General features: G+C 48.9%; 1 protein-coding gene across 3 annotated transcripts in view; it reads right to left on the bottom strand.

Moving 5' to 3' along the window:
• EPHX2 (epoxide hydrolase 2) overlaps positions 1-22,823 on the bottom strand; it is a 64,488-nt gene continuing 41,665 nt past the window's right edge. For 2 of the 3 annotated variants that reach the window (XM_061200727.1, XM_061200728.1), the window contains exons 13-19: positions 10,077-10,148; positions 8,292-8,325; positions 7,096-7,198; positions 5,222-5,291; positions 2,438-2,518; positions 613-671; positions 1-469 (exon numbers count right to left, since the gene is read on the bottom strand). In XM_061200727.1, the coding sequence (XP_061056710.1) occupies positions 391-469; positions 613-671; positions 2,438-2,518; positions 5,222-5,291; positions 7,096-7,198; positions 8,292-8,325; positions 10,077-10,148 (498 nt within the window). In that variant the 3' untranslated portion in view covers positions 1-390. Of the gene's footprint in view, positions 470-612; positions 672-2,437; positions 2,519-5,221; positions 5,292-7,095; positions 7,199-8,291; positions 8,326-10,076; positions 10,149-22,823 lie in introns of those variants that run through there. The other variant, XM_061200729.1, reaches the window with a different exon arrangement.

Here is a 22,823-nt window from a genome sequence, read left to right as displayed (position 1 = left end):
TGGCAGTTGTCTTCATTTTATTGAATAAAGGAGTTCCCATCTCTGCTGAAAAGCTTGTCAATTGCTGATTTTGCATCATCGAAACGCTGACTTGATTAGCCAAAGAGAAATCACCCCCTGGCCATCCCATTCTGTCCCCCACAGAATCCTTAGACATAAAGGGATACGTTTATACCCAGAGAATTAATCACACGTGATTTTTCCTGTATCTAAAATTATGTCAAATCTGACTCATTTCATTTAGGGAAAATCACTCTTTGCTGCAAACCCCTTCAGAACGACGCTGCCGGTTTTGAGAGATGCGGGTAAGGCCCCATCCGGGTACCAGAGAAGCGCCCCCAGCAGATGAAGCGGTTGGAGTGCCCGCTGGCGGCTGACACAAGTCACACTCTAAAGCTTCGAGACCTCCGGTGGGTCGCTGGCGTCAGTCTTCAGCCACTCAATGAGGATCTGATTCAACTCTGCGGGCCTGGAAAGGGAACAGAAGGCAATTCGCATCTGTCTGGACGCACTCCCTCACTCAGGCGAAGGCAGAGGTGGTAAAGTAAGCGGCTTATTGGAGGCGAACAGGGAGCCCTGACGTCCCCCACCCAGGGACCCCCATCTCCTTACTTCTCCATCTGTGTCCAGTGTCCACAATCCTTAATGTGACCCCTTTTAAGGCGGGGGATCTGGAAGAAAATCCCACCCGGAAAAGTAAATGGCAGAAGGCAAGTTCTCCGCTCCCTGTGGGCCACCCCCCTGAAAACCCCGCATGATTTAGGAAAGGAATGACCACTGATCAAGCTCCTACTATGTGCTAGGTGCTGCACATGCACTGCCTTATTTATCTTTTTTTTAAATAAATTTATGTATTTTATTTATTTATTTTTGGCTGCGTTGGGTCTTCATTGCTGCGCGCGGGCTTTCTCTAGTTGCGGAGAGCGGGGGCTGCTCTTCGTTGCGGTGCGCGGGCTTCTCATTGCGGTGGCTTCTCTTGTTGCGGAGCACAGGCTCTAGGCGCGCGGGCTTCAGTAGTTGTGGCACGCGGGCTCAGTAGTTGTGGCCCGCGGGCTCTAGAGCGCAGGCTCAGTAGTTGTGGCGCACGGTCTTCGTTGCTCTGTGGCATGTGGGATCTTCCCGGACCAGGGCTCGAACCCATGTCCCCTGCACTGGCAGGCGGATTCTTAACCACTGAGCCACCAGGGAAGCCCTGCCTTGTTTATCTTTGACCATGATCCTTTGGGTAATATGAAGGCTCAGAGAGGTTAGGTAACTGGCCCAAGGCCACACAGAGAGTGGCTGAGCTAAGATTCAAATTCAGGCTGACCCATACTCATCACAACAGACTGTCTCCCTCCAGAACCATTAGGACTTGGCCTGTTCACTGCCTGGAAAATGCCGGGTCGAGCTTGGCTCTTGCCCTATAGCCATGATTGCGTCCCCTTCCCATGTCGCCTCCCTCCTCCCTGGTGGTCTGCACGCAGGGCTGTTCAGTCTCCCTTTTGGCACCTGAATCCCCAAAGTGGGTCACAGCCCTCCCTTGACTGGCTCCACCACCCACAAAGGGCGTCCTTGGCAACATCCCTTGAAACACACTCTGTCCACCGCACTGGATGACGCTAACAAAGCCACTGCCAAGTGCAGGCGAATGCTCTCCGCATCCAGCCAGGATACATGAGCAGTCACGGTGACCCCACTTGCAGGTCTCCCAATCCCTACCAACCTCCACGCTTTCAGCAGAGTGTGCTTCCAAACCACAGGTTTGATACCCATCTCTCCACTTCGACAGTCTCCTCACCCATAGGTCCACACAGCTCAGCCTGGCCCAGTGGGCTCAGGATAACCTCCCAGCCGCACCCTCTGACCTCTCTCATCCATCCTCACCTCTCAACACCCTGTCTCCTCTACCGTTCTCTCTCTGCCGAGCAAGGCTTAGGAGTTCCTCAAGGCCAGAGGCAGTGGTCAGCACCTCTGTGAAGCCCTCGCTCCCAGCTGTGCCCTCGTCCACACAAGCCTCCTGCATATGGGGTTAACTGCTGGACATGACCTCCTGCGGGGTGGGGTCTGCACCTCATTCATCTTTACCTCCCTGGTATCTAGCACTGTCCCAACTCATCTAAGTGCACAGGAAAAGCCCGTGAAATGAAAGAATGAGTGAGTGATGAGAGACTGCATCAGTGAAGGGGAAAGGAAGCAGCAGTCTTTTCTTTTTTCTTTTGGCCACACCGCGTGGCATGCGGGATCTTAGTTCCCTGAAGCGTGGAGTCTTAACCACTGGACCACCAGGGAAGTCCAGGAAGCAGCAGTCTTAATCGCTGCTCCCAAAAGGTGACAGTGATGCTGCTGAGGAAGCCCTCGTCGGATGTTCCCCCGAACATCCCACTCTGCATCCTCTGGGATGCCTGTGCCCTCCTCCAAGAAGCCCCGATGGCCCCGAGCAGAACCATTGCCTTACCCAGTCCTCCATATGCTTGGACATCTCAGGAACGAGCACGAAGTCCTTCTCCGCGGTGACCATCAGGGCCGGGATCAGGATCTGGGGAGGGATAACGGGAAGGAGAAGCAGCCTCCACGCTCAGGCCCTCCCTCACCCAGGCAAGGAGATGGTATTTTCACACCGCGGGGCCTCCTCCACTATTAACTCCCCCGCAGAAGACCCCTCACAGCACCACTGTGGTCTGGCTTTGTTTCCACCACGTGCTTTGCGTGAAGGAGGCACCAGTATTACTAAAGATCTGAAATGATGGTATGCGAGATTAGAAAATGTATATCTTGCTCTCTGCCCCTGGTTCCCGGCATAGAGCCCCTGAAACCCTTGTAAATTCCTAAGTGATAAGAGCGCTTGGAGCATCTTTTGTTCCAATGAGGTGACTCTGGCTGGGCTCCTGGATGGGGGCTGGTCACCAGGAAGACAAAGCCATGATTAGATACTTCGGATTTTCAGCTACCTCCTCCTGCCCCACGTCTGGAAGGGGAGAGGGATGAGGGGCTGGAAATGGAGTTAATAATTGATCGCATCTACGTGAGGAAGTCTCCATAAACATCCACACGATCCCAGTAGCATGGAGTTCAGAGAACTTCTAGGTTGGTGAAATCCACACCAAAAGGGTAACACACTTCAGATCCACAGGGACAGAGGCTCCTGGGCTTGGGACCCTCCCAGACCTCACCCTGTGGATTCCTTCGTCTGGCGGTTCATCTGTGTCCTTTATCAAATCCTTTAATAAACTAGTAAACGTAAGTAAGTGTTTCCCAGAGTTCTGTGAGCCACTCTAGAAAATTAATAGACCCAAGGAGGAGGTCCTGGGAGCCTCCAATTTATAGCCAATCAGTTGGAAGCGCAGGTAACAACCTGGACTTGGGGTTGGCATCTGAAGTGGGGAGCAGTCTTGTGGGACTGAGCCCTTAACCTGTGGGCTCTGACGCCGTCTCCAGGTAGACAGTGCCAGAACTGAGTTAAATTGTAGGCCACCCAGCTGGTGTTGCAGAGAACTGCTTGGTGGTGTGTGGAAAAACCTCCACACATTTGGTGATAAGAAGTGTCAGCAAGAAAGTGATTTGTGTGAAAGTAAAGGAGACACACAGGAGGAAAAAACTGGGTTTTTCTCATACGGATGGATTCAGCCACATACTGACCACACAGGCTCTGTGTGCGTGTGTATAAGTAAGAACATGCGTGTGGTCCACTCTGTGTGACTGATATTCCTGACACCAAACAGATGGCACTGGGAAGGAGGAAAGATGCCCTTAGACAGAGATCAATATTCCTTTTCTATGAATTGAACGGACGCTTCACAAGGGCAGCCAGAGTGTGACTGGGCCAGCCACGCTGGGGCCAGTGTGACATTACAGGCAGCAAAGGGACTTCACTTTTTGTCTACTGATACATGGGGCACCGCAAGGTTGAGAGAACCTCCTTTTACTCTGTGTTCTCACGCTACCATGACAATTTCCAAACGGCGTTCACTGTCCCTGGGTAAGGAATGCGCACCGTTTTTTACCTACAACGCAGAACTGTGCCCTTCTCACTGTGCCCCGTTCACCAAGGGGTGAGGACCCAGGGGTGGTTTTGTGGCTGAAACGAATCCTGAGGCTGCTGTGGGGGTGGGATGGACACTCTAGAATGTTCCAGGTGAAAACGTAAAGCGGTGGCAGAGGCAATGGGAGGAGGTGGGAGAGGAGGAAGATCCGGAAGGAATCTGCAGAAGAGGGGGTCCCCAAACCTACTGCCATCGGGGTTCACCTCCCCGAGGACCTCCTCCTCGTCCCTCATGCTTTGAGAGAGTCTGCCAATCAAACTGCAGTTTTGTCATTTTTGTCCATCACAGATTAGAGTGATGATAGGCTAAAGAGCATTAATTAAACCACTACTACGTACTAGGCACTGTTCTAACTCAGCATTTGATGTGCGTCAACCCACTTGATCCTTACACAGCTCCTGCCTGAGGTAGGCACCATTCTTGTCACTTCCATGTTGGCGGCCACGGAGAACAGAGTGTTTAAGTGCCTTGCCCAAGGTCACACAGGGATTACCTCCCAGGCCGACTCTCTGCCCAGCCTTCTCTGAACCACTGTTTTTATGCTCTACTGCCTCAAGACCTAACCCCGTGAGGTCAGGACCCCGCCTGTTATTTGCTCCATTCCTGGCATATAGAGGGCCGTTCATTTGTGACTGAATCAAGAAGATGGCCAGGGCTACTGAGTGAGCTGAGGAACGTGAAAATGCAATTTCCCTTAGGTTTTTAATGTTTTGAATGTAAATCAGGGGCCCCATTACTCCCTTTGCAGACCCAGGGGTTGGAAATGTGGCTTCTGCTTGACAAACAAAGGAAACTGAGACTCGGACTGACGCGGTCGAGGTGACGCAGCCAGAGGTTAAAGCCCTGTCTCTCTGAGAGCACGTAATGTTCCTCTGTGAGCCAGGAGCTTCATCCTTGTTACCTCTGGGAGTTAACTGGACCACCTGCGCCCTGAGCCGGGGCACCGCCGGGAGACCTAGGCCATCCAGACTGCTTCTGCAGTCACCTGGCAGACCCCTGTCCCCACCCTCTCCCTGCTCTCTGCCCTTCCAGGAGAAGCAGCAGCAAAAGAGGTCCTAAGAGGAAACCCTGCAGTGGAGGCATCTCCAAAAGCAGCCGGCCGGTCTGCCCACCCCGGGCTCTGACCCAGCGGCCGATCAGTTGGGTCCATGGATGCCCGAAGGGTGACTCGTCGGGGAGGAGAACAGCGCCGAACTCACCTTCCTTCCCAAGCCTTTGCAGCCCCACTGCCAGTTCCTTTCCATGTTTCGGTACCAGTTTAGAGGCCCCCTGGGAGGGGCGGACGAGGGAATAAAAGGAGGAAAGCTTTTAGTAGATGCTTGTGCTACAGACCCCACCGGCAACCTGCTCAGCATAGAGCCAGTCTTCCCAGGAAGAGCAAAGGCTCCTGCAGGGGGAAAAGAACAGAGCCCAGGATTCACACCCCGGTGCCCTGCGTGCCTGCCGGGCTTTATCGAGCACGGCCTGGTGCAGGCACAGCGCTGGGCTGAGGGCTGGTGTTCTCTGAGGTGGGCATCAGCGGACACACAGAAGTCAGCCCTACAGGACTCTCCATTTTCTCCCAGGACTGTCTCGGAAGAGCGGGGGGAGCTTGGTTTAGTGCCCTCACCAGCCAGGGCCACTCCCCTGTCCCAGGGAGCCCACAGAAAAGGGCCACCGGGAGGTGCTTCCTCCTAATGTGACATCGGAAAGTGATGACGAGGTGTCTCCTCCGGACAGGTAGGGTGGCTCCAGGGCTGTACCTGGAGCATTCTCCCAATCCTCAGGTATGGAATGGCTTGGTGCTGTCCGGCCCTTGAGGCTTCCGGTGAAAGGGAGGGCCCGGAAAGACCTTGGACAAGCCACGTGCCCTTTGGGGACTTCTAATTTTCCCTCCTGTGCAAGGAGGGGTCGGATCGGATTGCCTATACGTTCCCTTCCAGAGAACCTCTGTCTCCCAGTCTGAGACTCTTAAATTGTCACCCACTTCGCGGGGGGGGGGGGGAAAGAAAGGAGATGCTTAGGGAAGGGTTGAAATTGTGATACTGGAGACACTGGGGTCTAAAGGCCACCACGGGTGTTCACGGCCAAGGTCGCCACACTGTGAACTTGTGGGCTGGGCTGACGAAGGTGGTCCTGCTGTTGGGCTCCTTCTGCGTCCCTGGGTCTGAGTGAAGGATGGGGGCGTGAGGAGAGAGGGGGAGGATGGAAACGCGGTGACCTGCAGCGCCCTTGAAGAACTCACGAGCTTCGAAGATTTGCAATATGCAAATACTTGAAGGGACATGCAGAAAAGGGGCTGTTAAGAGGGATTCTCAGTGATTTCAGGGCAGGGCCCTGAACTGCAGCATAAAAACAGACCTGAGGAAAAGGAACGAAGTCTGGCAGAGACTACAACATGGGCGAACCAGAGTGAAAGGAGCCACACACGAAGGACCACACAGCGTACGACTCCGTTTACGTGAAACATCTGGAATAGGCAGCTCCAGGGGGATGGAGAGCAGATGGGTGAGTGACCAGAACTGGGGGCCCAGGGGAAGTGGGGGTGACCATGAAAGGGAACAGAGCTGCTTTTTGGGAGATGAAAACACTCTAAAATGGATCGTGGCGATCCATAAAATGTATCGTGACAGCGCAGCTCCATGAAATGACTAAAAACCATTGAACTGTACACTCTCAGAGGGTGAATTCTATGGTATGTGAGTTAGAGCTCAGTAAAGCTGAGCCTATAACCACCGCCCCCCACCGAATATGTACGCAGTTTTTGAGGTTACGTGGGGTTTTGTGTTTTTCTGAAGTAAGAACTCAGAGCTGTCATCTGATCCTCACAGAGGTCACCACTGAAAAAAAGTTAAAAACATCTGCTCTGAAGGGGCTCCTAAGCATAAAGGAGAACAAGCTGAACTCTCCAAACTCGAGCAGGCTGAGCATCGTCAGGTAGTGAGCCTCCCGACACTGGAGGCATTCAAGCAGAAGCTGGCCAGGCATTCACTGGGACTGAGCTGGCACTGGGCCTCACCCAGCACTGCGAGAGCAGAAGAGCCCCTGTCTGCCCACCTTCTCTCTCCTGTGTTCGGGGTGTTGTTCTCTTTACCTGAAACCAGACTTCTTGAACTGCTGAACATAGAACTGGATGTCCTCCTCGGTGACCATCTTGCTGAGGCTGGGCTCCTCTGGGGTACTCACAAAGAGTCCTCCTACAAAAAGCCACTTGTTTCCTCTCCCACCCTCTGGGTCAGGTGTCCAAGTTCCAACACCTCTGAGACCCTTCACCACCTCTCCTTCTTTCATTACTGCTCTCTGTCTCCCCAAGAGACTTGGGCTCCCGGAGGGCAATGTCTCTGACTCATGCGTTTGGATACCTGCCCCTGACTCACACCAAGTGTGCGCTCAAAACTTTTGAGGAAAGAAGGACTGAACGATTGACTACATGAATAAGTAAAGAGGTGGAAGGAGGGAAGGGAGAGGTGCTCCTGACCAGTGAGAGGAGTATGGTCTTTAGGCTTGGAGGAGTTTAACCCCAGCCTGGCCACTCTGGACAAATTCTGTAACTCTTCTGAGACCCATTTTCCTCATCTGTAGAATAGAGATAATAGTGAGAGTTTTTACGGATGTCACGAGAAATATAAACAATATTACTAAAGGGGGCTAGCTCAGTGTCTGATGCACACAGTAGGTGCTCAAACAAGTGATAGCAATCATCATTATTAATACAAATACAAGGGAATGATGGCAAAGTCACAGGCTTGGGGTCAAACAAGGTTCTGTGGAAACAGTGCCGGATCCAGGAGTCAAGGGGATGAGCGCCAATCTGCTCCCGGCTCTGGCTCCTCACTTATATCCAAACTGGGAGGGAGAACAGGGGCTGTCTTCACGGGATGGAACTGAGCCTGATGGAGGGGAGGCCAGGGCACTACGACAGAGGAGACCTGGCTGGGGGTCTGGCCTGATTTCTGCTCTGCCTGCACCAGGTGACCCTGCAGTGGTCAGTTCCTCTCCTGGGTCTCTGTCGTAATCAGTAGACGGTGGATCTGCCCTGAAGAGCTCTGAGAGTCCTCCAAGCTCTTACTGTTTAAGATCTTGAATCCAAAACTTCATAGGGGAGAGGAAGCCAAGGCTGTGTGGTCAGCCCAGGGTTAGGGTGAGTGAGATTCACCAGCGGGGATCTATGTTAAGCAAGTCAGGGCTTAACTAGTTCAGGGCTGGCAGATGGAGAAACACTCATTTAACGTTTGGCTGGTTCCCATCATGGCCCTCCTGTCTCCATTCCCTCCTGAGAATGTCTCTTACCCATTTCACAGACTCTGTTCGTGGTGAGAAAAGTCTGGAGGGAGAAAAGTTAGAAAGGATGTCATGGGTCAAGCAAAGGAAATATGTAGGAACGGGGCATCTAAAAACCCTACAAGTGCCAGCAGACTATACAGACATGCTAAATGCCCAAGAGAGCTAGGTTGGTCCTGAGTGGTCAGGGCAGAGGCAGCTCACAACCAAGCTCCAAGGCCAAGACTGCTCCTGGGTGCTTGTGGGTCTTGGGAATGTAAGGACTTGGGTGTATCAACCAGTGGGAACAAGAGATGAGACCTTAGGTCAGATGCGAAGGTAAAAATGAGATCCTCCCCACCCCTTCACGGTGAATCCAGTCAATCTGGGGTCCTCAGTTAAAGGGTGAACTAGAAAAAACCCATCCACCATGACAGAGAGATGTCAAAAGAGTTGGACCATTCAGTTTGGTACTAAGAGGAACCCAAAAAAAGCTCCCCTAGGAATTCATAGCCACAAGCCTGCCTTCACACGTGTTTCAGTTTGAATCCACACTACGAGATCTGGAAACCCCCACTAAGTGAAGTAAACAACAACAGCAAAAGTGAGCTTGGGCTGGTAATGCCACCAGAAGGCCTGGCAGGAGAAGCAAATGCTAAACCACCCAGGAGGGCCATTTCCTCCATCTCAGCTGAAGCAGGTTGGAGCAGAGTAAGTGCTGCTGAAGATGAGCTCACAAACCCAAATTACAGAGCTCTCTCCCTACCCTGCCCCACCCCCTGCACATATACACTAAAGCCCCATTGCAGGAGACAGCAAACATAGCAAACAGTAAAACAAGACTCTCCAAGAATACCAAATAATAGAACTTGCACAGAATGAGAATGAAAAATGAGTATGCTTAAAATGATTAAAGACAAAAGAAGGAACTGAACAATAAGAATAGAACAAAACTCTATTGAAAGAGATCAGAATGCTTTGAAAAAGAACCAAATGCAACTTTCAAAAATAAAGATGGGCTAAACTGCAGATCAGACATGACTAAAAGACAAATAATACACCAGAAGGTAGACCTGAGACCAATTTCTTACAAGCAATGACAGAAGCTTCTAGAAGAAAATAATTGTCAACCTAGAATGCTATACTCAGATAAACTGTTCTTTGGGATTGAAAGCAAAATAAAGATATTTTCAGGCCAAAAAATTATGAGTTTACTGCTAACAGACTCTTACTGAGAAAACTACAAAAGAAGGTACTTCAGGAAGAAAGAAATTTGAACTCAGTATAAAAGAGTGAGGTGCCAGAAGTGGTCAGCAAAGAAACTGGCAAAAATCAGGCCATCTAAGTAGGCACTGACCAGATAAAGCAACAGCAACAGTGACTCCTAACACGTAAGACAGGAGGGTGGGGTTAGCACGTTAAAGCATCCTAGGCTCCTGTGGTTGTTCAAGAAAAGGGTTAGAAGCATCAATTAATTCTGCACTTTGATAAGCAATTATCCATATGAAAATGGTAATGGTAATAACAGCAGAATTTCTAAACTGTCACCATTATAATCCTTCTTTGATCTGGGTTTCAAAGCCCTACTGGTGTGTGACAGTGAGGACAGGACCTTTTCCCATTAATGAAGCGACCAGTGGAGTAAGGACCCTAACTGCCCTAACTAGAGAAGTCAAAGAAAAGAAGGCAAGTTGCTTATTCCCAGACCCTGACATCCCCTATCCCCCCATCCTCCCAGGGAAGCCATCTGGGGACCTGCACCCCTGCAGTTCCCCCTTCCTGCTTACCCCCAACCCTGCCCCCCACACCCCTCACCTCATCACTTGCTCTGAAGAAGCTTCTGAAAGTCCGATTCAGGTTCTGTTCCAGTTCAACCTCTGCCACTCCCTAGAACAACCAAGAAAGCAAAATGAAGGACTTAGCAGAGATCTTGGAAACTGATCTGACCCAAAGCCAGAAGCCCCCAGCCTCTGTCCCATCCAGCCCAAGTTTCATTAGAAATGCATGAATTTGAATTTTCATATTGAAACACGTTTTTTTTTTTTTAAAAAAAGGTTTGAATAAAATATGAGATGCTCACAGCAGTCCCCTCCACCCCGCCCTACACCAGGGAGGTGGGTTTATGGCTGCTGCTTTCTTTTCTGTTTATCTAAATCCCTACAGTGGGAATGTATTACTTATAATAATCACTTTATTATTATAGGCTGGGGAGCCTATAATAGTAAGAGTATGGCAGTGTATGGTGATCCATTCTGGCTGCTATAACACAATACCATAGATTGGGTGGCTTATAAACTCAGACATTTATTTCTCACAGTTCTGTGGGCTGGGCAGTCCAAGATCAAGGCATCAGCAGATTCAGTATCTAGTGACAGTTTGTTTCTTGGTTCATAGATGGTCATCTTCTCACTGTGTCCTCACATGGAGGAAAGCACAAGAGAGCTCTCTGGAGTTTCTTCTAAAGGGCACTAATCCCATTCACGAGGGCTCCACCCTCAAGACCTAATCATCTCCTCGAGGGCCCACCTCCTAATACCATCACATCAGGGTTAGGATTTCAACACACGAATTTGGGGGGCTCACAAACACTCAGTCTAGAGCACAGTGCCGGCCTACTTTCTTCTCCTCCTTTCCAACTGCTCACCTGAACCCGCTAAACTGAGTTGCAGGATGTTTTCTGAATGGGCGCCCTACTTTCTCAGCTCCGTGGTTTAACATATTGTAACTTCCACCAAGAGCACCTACTTCCCTCAGCTTGGCCTTCAAGAAGCCTTCAACACCTGTGCCAAACACTGCCTTCTCCATGAAGCCCTACCCTCCCCCATCACAATAAAACAGCTCTGCCCTTCCTGGATCTCACAGAGCCTTTCATGTCCTCTCCATGGTCCACCCTGAGAGCAGGCAAGCTCCTACTCATCTTCTTCCCCAGGGCATCTGTGACTGGTCCCGGATGGAGCGGAGGCTGAATGTATGTTTGTTCCTTTCCTCCAAGTAATGTTCCCGCAGAGAAGGGTCCTGTAAGCCAGGTCAGCAAAGCGTTCTGGTGGCCAGCGGCCCTCAGACCCTGCACACTTTAAGAGGTCCTGCTACCCTGCACTCATTTGTTCTGCATATTGCACGTCATGAGAGCTCTGGATCTACGAGACAGCAGCACTGCAGGCAAGGAAACATTTATCATCAAGCAGTGCTGGATCTGCAGTTCGAGATTTTCTGAAGAAAGCAATGCCGGCATGTTAATTACAATCCCCTCACATGTGTAAGATTCCATTATGACGGAGAATCAATCGTGGCCTTCAGTTATGTGATGAATGTTGAGGCGAGAAACAGCCATGGAAGGCAGTACATTTTACACGCTCAATAAACGCCCTGCATGTTGCCACGGGTCATTATTCTTATTTATTGAGAGCAGTCCCTAGCTGCTGTTCATGAGCTTGTGATATGTCTCAGAGTGTGGAGGAATCTCCACGAGTCCAGAGGTCTGCACTGGCTGCAGAGCTCAAATAGTACTTAAAAGAGCAAATGAATGTCAAAAGGGTCAATAAAAAATCAAAGAGAGCCCAAAGGTAAATAAGTCTCTCCACCCACGTGAAAGCGTGTCAGGTCAACAGGGATGAAGAGGACAAAGGTGAGGGCCAGAAAGGGGAGAAGATAACAGCATTTGTACTCTGGTTGTGTGCCCTGCTGATACCATCGGACGCTCTGTAATTCATAAAAGGTGATACCCTATTTTTAAGTCCCACAGACCAATGACAAGCCTCCCACCAGTCCAGCTGGATAGGGCTCCTCCCTTTGTGTTCCTGATCATAGGAATTAAAAGATGAACTTTGGAATCCAACAAACAAGCTTCCAAGCCCCACTACTACTACTTATTAACTGGGCAACTTAATCTTCCAGAGCCTCAGTTTCCTCATCTATAAAATGGGAGTTTTGTAAGGATGATAGGAGATCATGCCTGTTTCTGACCATGCCTGGTAGATACATAGGAGGGAGGCCAATAAATGGTGACTGTTGTTATTATTATTATCTCCATCGTTAAAGTTATCTAGTTGCATGAGAATTGTCTATTTTTGGATCTGGTCCCCTCACAAGCCTGTGAATTTCTTAGGGACACACACTGTATCTTACTCATATTTTTATTCCCACTGTGATAGCATGGTCATAGCAGGTACCCAACACAGGCTAGAAGGTTGGGAAGAAGGGAAGGGAAAAAAGGAAAGAATGTGAGATAAAGACTGTGGTGGGGGTGACTTCTAAATGATCCCGTGGATTGTGGCTTTTATCTTCTTGCCCTCCATTGCAAGCTCACATTCATCAAAGAGGGTGTGAAATAAAATCCATATTTTATGGCAGGACAAGAAAAATTTAAACATAAAAAATTTTTTCTCTGCCCTTTAGCCTCCTTTCTCCCCTCTCCTGTGCACTGTGTGTCTACATTATGCATCACCCAAGCCTCCCGCATCAGTAGAAATACCTGCTCGACCATAAAGAGCAATATTCTCCCAGCATCAACAAGACAACTCCATAAAAGATAACATTCCTTCCTGATGTTGTAAGGGGCCACGATGAGCCATGACCCACTACTTGCTAGATTGTGTAAACTGTCAATAATACATCATTTAACACACAGCCCTCTGTCTCAAAACATGTAACTGCGGTTTGTTTTTTGGGTTTTTTTTAAATGTACCTTTCTAATTATGTTTGGGTTACCTAGTATTTTTATAAATTTATTTATTTATTTATTTTTTATTTATGGTTGTGTTGGGTCTTCGTTTCTGTGCGAGGGCTTTCTCTAGTTGTGGCAAGCGGGGGCCACTCGTCATCGCGGTGCGCGGGCCTCTCACTATCGCGGCCTCTCTTGTTGCGGAGCACAGGCTCCAGACGCGCAGGCTCAGTAGTTGTGGCTCACGGGCTTAGTTGCTCCGCGGCATGTGGGATCTTCCCGGACCGGGGCTCGAACCCGTGTCCCCTGCGTTGGCAGGCGGATTCCCAACCACTGCGCCAGCAGGGCAGCCCCTGTGACTGCGTTTTGACCTCGAACAGGCAGAATTTGCTGAGCGGCTGTCCCCGGGTTATAGTCCTCAGTTCGGCTCGAACAAAATTTTCCGTTTCTGTCTTAGATCGATGGGTTAATGTTTTCATCGCAAAGGTAATTCACCTCCAGCTTGAGGTGGCGGGGAGCAGTAAACCTACAGAACTCTGCTCGATGTTATGTGGCAGCCTGGATGGGAGGGGAGTCTGGGGGAGAATGGATACACGTATATGTGTGGCTGGGTCGCTTTGCTGTGCGCCTGAAACTATCACAACACTGTTAATCGGCTATACGCCAATATAAAATAAAAAGTTAAAAAAAAATGAATGAGTCTGCTCTACTATTACCCCAAAGCTATCACCTGGGCAGGCAACTGAAGACAGCTCTCGGTTCTAAGGAAAAACTCCTAGAACAAAGCCTTTGGAATTCCATGAATCCTGGAGCTTTGTCTCAGAAGACTCTGGGGCTGTTTAAGGAGAAAGACTTCCTAAGAGTCAACATAGAGCTCGTGAAGGACTTGAAGTATAAGAAACCAACCTTGGGGCTTCCCTGGTGGCGCAGTGGTTAAGAATCCGCCTGCTAATGCAGGGGACACGGGTTTGAGCCCTGGTCTGGGAAGATCCCACATGACTAAGCCCGTGTGCCACAACTACTGAGCCTGCGCTCTAGAGCCCGCAAGCCACAACTACTGAGCCTGTGCACCACAACTACTGAAGCCCGTGCGCCTAGAACCCGTGCTCTGCAACAAGAGAAGCCACCACAATGAGAAGCCTGTGCACTGCAACGAAGACCCAATGCAGCCAAAAATAAATAAATAAATAAAAAAGAAACCGACCTTGGAGAATTCGTCAGAATCTCTTGGCCTCGTTTACTAAAACCAGCCACCTCTTCTCTACTCCTCTATTTTAAACTTGAAATCACAGAAACTTATAGCTAGGAGGAAACTTCTAATTCTCTTCTCCTTTGTTTCCAAGGCTTCCAGATCAATCTCTATAGCTTCGTCCTGACTCCAACTCCAATATTTCCAAGTGTCTGATAAACATGTCCATGTGGATATCTTATCACACTCCTCAATGTGATCATTAAAATTCACTTTAAAAATTAATAAAGGAAATGCAGTGTTTGATGAACCATGTTTTTTCATTCAGACTCCAAAGTCACACCCCACCACAGTGGGTTGAACAGTGGACCCCCAAGAAGATACGTCCAAGACTGAACGCCCAGTACCTGTGAATGTGACCTTATTTGAAAATAGGGTCCTTGTGATGTAATTGAGTTCGGCTCTCCAGATGAGGAATGAACCTACAAATCAAGGAGGGTCAAGGGCTTCTGGCAACCACCAAAGCTAGGAGAGATGCATGGAGTGGGGTGGGCGCCTCCCTCAGAGCCCCTGGAAGGAACCAAACCGGCTCACACCCTGATTTCAGATTTTTTTAAACGTCTGTTGTTTCAACAGTTTGCATCTGTTACAGCAGCCCTAGGAAAACAACCCACCCCCTCAAGAAGTCTCTTGATTTGAGCGGTGGGTGAGGAGGGAAAGGGATAAGGCTCTACATAACCTCCGGGTTCAGTGCGGTCAGGCAGCCACCTAGTAGCCGGGCGACAGGTGTGCTGACACAGGTGGGGGATCCGGAGTTTCCCAGGATCCAAAAAACCCAAACTTCTCTTCACCCCCCACCTCAGTTTACTCTCCATGTCCATCTTCAGCTCAGTGTCAGAGGAGCCCCAGAAAGAACTTGGAAGAAGACCAAGTTCTGCCCAGACTTTTTACCCAGAGCGCTGGCAGGGGTGGCGTTCTCAGTTAGTCACCTCATCTGCCGGGGAGGTGCCCGCAGCTGGCACTTCTGTTCTTGCCAAGATGTAGAATAGGTGTGCTGCAGAAGGGGCACTTCATTGGGTCTATTGTTTCGTGGCAAAGACAGTGGAGACAGCCACTTAAAAAACAGCTTAGCATGAGCTCGGGCAGCATCCGGCCCTCGATGGTTCACAGCACGAGATGCTTCTCCGAGGGAAGACAGAGCATCCCTTTAATCAGTGGGCTGGGGACAGCTACTCCACTTCCTAATCTGTCTACCTTGATAACACTTACTTGAATTCCTCTGATACTCGGGGGCAGAGTTCTCTCAAAATAGGCCAGAAAACATGGCTGGGGTGGTTATCCCTAGGGTGAAAGATGCCAGTGGATGGAGTCATCTAAAATCTGGGCAAAAAGAGAAAACTGTTTACTACTCTGCAGTTTGGCCAGGCAGATGAGAGGGCCTCGGAGGGGCTGGGTGAAGCCACCTTCCCTGTGTGGACTCTTTTGTTCTTCACAACAGCTCTGAGTTGGAAGGTCATCTCATGGACGAAGAGCCTCAGGTAGACACGTGACCTCGCTCCAAGCCAGAGGGAGTAGAAACGGCCAAGCTGGAAACGAGAGCTCCAGACTTTAAAGCCCTCACTATCTGGTTCTTTTCACTATAGCAGAATACTACCCACTTGAGAAAACAAAAATAAAATGCCAAGAGTTTCTTCCACGGAAGGCACACAAACTAAAACTGTGATAGTTAAAGACTGGTGAATAAGGTAGCACGTGGTGACAGTTTCTTTTAAAATGTATTATTCATCTGTGAAAAACAATCAAAATGATGTCCCTCAACAGAGGACTGGGTAAATAAATCATGGTCCATCCGTATTATGAGACACCAAGCAGCCACTAAAAAGAATGAGGTAAATCTACATGTACTGACAGGAAAATCTGTCCAAGATCTAGTAAATGAAAAAGCATACGATTCCACTTGTATTAAAAATATATATATATATATATATATATATATACACACACACACACACACACACTCATGTACAGACACACTTAAAAGCATATTTTTAAAATGTCTGGGAGATACTCATCAAACTACTCCTAGTAGCTAGTTCTACAGGAGTGAAGGGGGAATTTGACTTTTTATTTTACACAACTCAGTGTGTTTTTTTTTAAGTAGCAAGTATGAATTACCTAAAAAATAAATGATGTTAAGAAACCACCAGCTGTCTTTGTAGCTGGAGGAGTTACTGTGTTCTAGGGATTAAGGAAGACTCAACACCGTAAGGGAAAAGAAAATGATTTGTGGATGTCGAGGTAGCTCCCACCTCAAAACCACCTCTCTTAACTGCTATCTGTAATTTCCTTTCCCCACGTTTTCTCTCTATTCCCTCGTTTCTCAGCTGGTTAAATACTTAAAAGTGAGTTTTGGTGCTTGAAATCTGCCTATAGTTACAGTTACACACACACACACACACACACACACACACAGCCCCATGTGCACCATACAATCTTTCCCAAAGAAATAAAAATACAAATACACTGCTACAGAAAAATAAAGAGGAACCAGTGTCAGGGTTGGGAGAGGGCAGGGTTAATAGGATACACTAGACATGTGCCGATTTGGGGGGCAAAGGGGCTCTGAGATGTCCCCAGGCTAAGCAAGGACGTTAAGAATCCTAAGATTTAAAAAATGGAGCAGGTGGTGCTGAAATTATCCAGCTGATTCTATTTGTCTTTGCTGCCCAGAGCTGCCTCCTCTTCCCTTTCTTACTACACAAATGCAAAGGCCATGATCCCTTCTCTGAGAAGAAAATCACAGCTTTTGATCAGACTTGGCAAATTCACAGGACAGGACAGTAAACGTTGGCCAAGCGTTCAAAGAGCTCAAGGAGCTGGATCTTAACCTGGCGTTTGTCTAAGCCGCACCTTGAGGTGCTCAGCAAACTTGAGCAAGAGGTGGAAGGGCTGCGGGCAGGAGTCTGGACCCCTGAGGGCTGCTCGTGGACACGGCCTCCAGGCTGGAGAGCGGTAGGGATGACGGGGTGGGGTGGGAGGAGGGACGGGAAGGAGGGGCTCCCAGTGTCCACCCCTGAATCAAAGAGTTGCTCTATGTTTTATTCATTGGCTTGAATTCAGCTTACGTTTAAAGCTATCATCCATGTGAAAACCATCCAACTAGACCATCCTTTTTCTGATGAGGAAACTGAGGGCCATAGATAGGAAGGGACTTGGTCACTCCGTTTCCTCACCAACAGGGAGCAGACAGGCTGGTGGGACCGCCCCCCCTCCCACCATGGTTCCTCCTTAAGACCCAGCTTGGTGCCCATCCGGACCAGCCCCGGTTGCTGGATTCACCCAACCGCTTCCTGGGAGCCTTTTAGTGGCCAGATCACTAATTTGAATATCGAACATTTCCCTGCCAAGAGGCTTTGTTCTAAGAACAAAACCATCCGCCAACAGCTACCACAGACCAATAAAGGTACCGATTTTTCCACAAAGACTGTAACAACCCCTGAAATGAAAATCCTTGCTCTACTAGGGCTGCAATTAAGCCAGCATCTTTCCCCTGAGGTCCCTGCTTCCATCAAGACCTTGAGCTTATCTTGGTTTGCTCCTCCCCTCTCTGCTTCGATGCACAGAGCACACAAAGAAAGTCCAAACTCCCTCCAAAGTGTGGCTTAAGAGGAGGTGTGTGGGCTTGGAAGTCAAACAAGGCGAGGTCAACATCCTGACCCAGTCACGTACCTGATCTCAGGCTAGCGAGTGAGGCTCCCAGGGCCTCGGCTTGCTCAGCTGAAAAGATGGGAAAGAACGCCACATAATGTTGCGAACAGAACCACCTGGCCCAACAGGCACCCAAAAAGCACTAGTTGCAACCCAAGTGTCCATCAAGGGGAGAATGGATGAACTAAAAACTCACACAATGGGATATTATTCAGTCTTAAAAAAAAAAAAAAAAAGGAAATTGATACATGCTCCAACATGGACGAACCTGAGGGCATCCTGCTAAGTGAAATAAGCCAGACACAAAAGAACAAATACTATATGATTCCACTTATATGAGGTACCTGGAGTAGTCAGATTCATAGAGGCAGAAAGTAGGTGGGTGGTTGCCAGGGGCTGAGGGAGGGGAAGATGGGGAGTTAGTGTTTAATGAATAGAGTTTCAGCTCTGCAGGATGAAAAGAGTTCTAGAGATGGATGGGGTGATGGCTGTACAGCAATGTGAATGCACTTAATGCCACTGAACTGTACACTTAAACATGGTTAAGATGGGGCTTCCCTGGTGGCGCAGTGGTTGAGAATCTGCCTGCCAATGCAGGGGACACGGGTTCGAGCCCTGGTCCAGGAGGATCCCACATGCCGCGGAGCAACTGGGCCCGTGAGCCACAACTACTGAGCCTGCGCGTCTGGAGCCCGTGCTCCGCAACAAGAGAGGCCGCAATAGTGAGAGGCCCGCGCACCGCGATGAAGAGTGGCCCCCGCTTGCCGCAACTGGAGAGAGCCCTCGTGCAGAAACGAAGACCCAACACAGCCAAAAATAAATATAAAAATAAATAAATAAATTAAAAAAAAAAGACCTAAAGAAGAAATACATGGCGAATATCTTCTCTTTAAAAAAAAAAAAAAATGGTTAAGATGGTACGTTTTGTGTTATGTGTATTTTACCATAATTTAAAAAATAATAAAGAAAAATAATTTTTAATGAGCTGAATTCTGTTGATAAATACCCTAAATGTAGTTTGATCAAAGATAATACATAGTGAAACTAATACTTCCCTTTTTCTATCTCCTATAACTAATATAGCCTAAAAAAAATAAAAAGCAGTAATTCTCAAAGTATATAGTCTGGAGACCTTTGGGGAGCCCTGAGGCCCTTTCAGAGAATCCATGACAAAAAACTTTCGTAACAATACTAACATGTTATATATCCTCTTTATTCTCATAAGCGTACAGTGGAGTTTTCCAGAGGCTCCAATAACATGTGACATCCCAACAGACTGAATGCAAAAGCAGATAGGAGAATCCATCTGTCTCTATTAAGCCAGACATAAAAGAGGTTTGAAAAATGTAAAACAATGCTATAATTCTCACTAAATCTTTAAGGAAAATAAAGATTTTTTAAAAAATAAAAAGATGTTATTTATATCAACATGGGCACATTATCCTTTTTTAACGAATTGACAGTTTTAAGTTTCAATATCTAGTATGGTAAATACCAGCAGATATAACCCACATGAACTAAAGCTCTTTGAGGCCTCTAATAATGTGTAAGAGTGCAGAGGGGGCCTGGGATCAGAAAATCGGAGAATCACTGTGATAAAGGGAACCTTAGCGAGATAGTCAATGCCCTGCGCGATCCCCTCCAGCCACTCTTGACTGGAGCCAGCTGCCCAGAGGTCTCCAATTCACTGAGAAGGACGGCCGCCCGCCCATCACTACCTGGGAAGTGGCTGGATTACCCCCCTCCTTGGGGCTACAGTCATGTTTCTCAAGGTGTGGCTCCAGGACCTCACCAAAGAAATGTGAATCCTTTGGCCCCAACAAAAACCTACTGAATCTGAACTCTGGAGGTGGTGTCCAGGGATCTACGTCATAACTAGCCTTCCAGGTGATTCTGAAGCACACTGACATTTGAGGATCATCGGACTAGAGAGTCACAGAAATTGAGAATCACAGAAGACAGCTGTCAGAGCTCGGAGGTTATGTGCATGGGGGTCACCTGGGGGACCTGGTTAAAATGCATATTCTCATTGGGCAGATCACAAAGGGGGCCAGTGAGTTTGCATTTCTAGCAAATTCCCAGGTGACACTGATGCTGTTGCCCGCCCCCTCCCCGACTCCGCACCTCACCTGAAAGCCCAGGGCCATCCAGTTCAGCACCTCTTAGCCTTTATCGAACTGCTAAGGTTCTGATGAAAGTTAGGGACTCTTCCTAGAAAAATGCGTGCACCTATTAAACTCTGGGGGCAGTTTCCAGATGTTCCAGACCTTCTGAAGTTCACCTAAAGGATCACTGACTCTTTTGTTACCCTCTCTTTCTCATCTCATGACATTTATCCCTGAGTTAAGGGGTTTCATAAGCATCTTCAGTCACTCGTCCCCTCAGGCTGGCAGCCCCTTCTCTCTCAGATCCCCCCACCCAAATCCTACTCACCTCCCTGGGTCCAGTTCAAATGCTCCTTCCTTTGCTAAAAGTTAACTGTGTCTGTGTTTTCTTGTGGGCTCCCAGAGTAAGCTGGACCTCCATTACAGTCCTTTCTGCTGCCTTATTCCCTCGGTGTCTGTTACGTGCCTGTCTCCCCAAGAATTGTTTAAGCCCTCAAAGGTCGTCACTCATCTCTAGATGTCCCCCGAAACCGACACACGATAGATGGTGCATAGCTACTTGTTGGATGAACCAGTTCTTTACAATTGACACTAGTCAAAACATTTCTGACAGTTCAACAGATTTGTCAGGCTCCAGCCCTCCCCCAAATTACAGGCCACCTCTGTTTTGCAGCAGATAGGAGTCTTCTTACGAATGTCCAATTCAAAAGGATAAGAAAGAAAATGGAAAAAAGAGGTGGAAGAGAAAGAAGCGGGCACACAACCCCCACGCCCTCCCTCTCCCTCTGGATGCTCCATGTGCGGCACCACAGCAGCGGGAGCCAGAGTGTCAAGAGCCCGTGGTAACCTATCCACGGGGCCTGGGGGCTGGGCCGGGGGAGAAGGCAGGCAGGTGAGAGCAGCTCTGACGCACGGGGCACTCGAGGAGATGGCAGAGCCGGGCGGGGTGGCGTCCTCTGGGCACACAGAGGGCAGTGGGAGGGGGTTGGGTTTTGGGGGGTGGGGACCAAGCAGAGCCAGAGATTGAGAAAGGGTCAGATAAGAGGTGAGAGGGACCTAAACACCAGCTTCACAGTTTTATGTGGGGCTGTTTCCTTCCCAATCCCTAAAGGCTGAGGCAGCTGCCACTCAAGAACCTAGAACCAGCACTTCGTTTCTCCCCCACCACCAGATGCTTCTCACCAGTCTGAGATGCACTTGAGTGATGCAAACACCTGGGAAAGGGTGACCGGCAGTGCATCACAACTTGGTCTGGGATGCTGACTTCTAGTTCAGCCGAAAGAATTAGATGGGGGCCACCTACGATAAGCGTTAAACCTACAACAACTCTCTACTAATTCTGACATCGACTACAAACATGGGGCTGCTTTCCAGGCCTTGCACAAGGACACGCCCTCCTTCCTGTCCCATGAGCCCGGGTCTCAGTCCAAATAAGTCAGTTTCTCACGGTCCCCACCCTTCACCCTCATGGTCCCCCATCTGTTACAAGCTGAATTGTGTCTCCCCCAAATTCCTATGAAGTCCTAACTCCTAGTACCTCAGAATGTGACTGTATTTGGAGATAAGGTCTTTAAAGAGGTAATTAAAGTAAAATGAGGTAATTAGGGTGGGCCTGATCCAATATGACTGGTGTCCTTATAAGAAGAGGAAATCTGGACAGGGACACACACATACAGAGGAAATGTCATGGTGAAGACACAGCAAGAAGAGGGCCATGTACAGACCAAGGAGAACAGCTTTAGAAGAAACCAACTGTGTGGACACCTTGATCTCGGACGTCTGGCCCCTAGAACAGTGAGATAATAAATTTTGTTGTTTAAGCCCCCCAGGCTGTGGCACTTTGTTATGGCAGCCCTAGCTGACTAATATACCATCTAAATCATCTTTATCTCTCAAGATCAAACTAATTCAAGACACTGTGATTCAATTCAAGCCAAAGGAAGCTCATTAGCTGTCCACACTCTGGGCTGTGGCAGTGGGGCTCTGGCCTCAGTGGAGGGTGTGATACCCAAGCATCTTGTCATGATGTTGCTGGAGGCTCCTGGTGTCTTACTGAATGAGTCAAATTATTGCTTGAATCAAGAAGTTCCTCTTCCAAGGCACCATCTTATTAATTAAAATCATTCTTAGAGAAGAGTTACTCGCCAAATCAAAACTGGGATGGTTGTGACCCTCACTGGCAATGGTACCTCCTATGAGTAGCAGACGGGCTAGGGCTGGATGAGAGACATGGTGAGATGCTCTCGTGCTCTTTATCAATTAATTCAATCTATTCTTCTCTCTTTGGAGTGTTAGGAAACATCTTTTATCCTCTTTGGAATTACCCAGACATAGCTGGGCATCGGGGTCCAGAGCCCACAAACAGAGGAGCAGGTACCCTCCACAGATGAGGGCAGCTATGGGGGGTGCAGCCAGGCCAGACGATGCTGCTTTCACTGAATCCAGTGAAAGGTGGCAGCCACACCCATCACACATCATCCAAACCCCAGTGGGCATCTTTGAAAGGCATCTTGAGCTTGTGGCACATGGGTGACACCTAGAAACCTTGCACCGTCTCTCAAAGGACACTTGGGGCCTGATGCAGGGCTTTTAGGCTCTGGCACTCTCTGTAATCACAAATGTCACTCCTCAGCAGAGATATCAAATCCCTGGCAGAAGGCCAGGAGCTGTCACCAATAAGAGGTGGGTTTCACCAGCCTCTCAGCCAGAGAATTAAGAAGAAGTGGCTCCAAAATAGAGTTCAGCCCCTATTTCCCAATTTCAGAGAAGCAGGGGAACCCCATGCACAATCCCCCCCTCCTGCTCCCCTCATCATCCCAAATACACACACAGAGAAATGCACCATCAGCCGGGAAGGACCAGCCCTGCTCTGGCGCCAGCTTCACCTGAACCCATCTGTG

This window comes from Eubalaena glacialis, chromosome 9 (assembly GCF_028564815.1).
Source record: "Eubalaena glacialis isolate mEubGla1 chromosome 9, mEubGla1.1.hap2.+ XY, whole genome shotgun sequence".
Taxonomy (NCBI): domain Eukaryota; kingdom Metazoa; phylum Chordata; class Mammalia; order Artiodactyla; family Balaenidae; genus Eubalaena; species Eubalaena glacialis.
The sequence above is the reverse complement of the archived record's forward strand: the minus strand, read 5'-3'. Positions and strand labels throughout refer to the sequence as shown.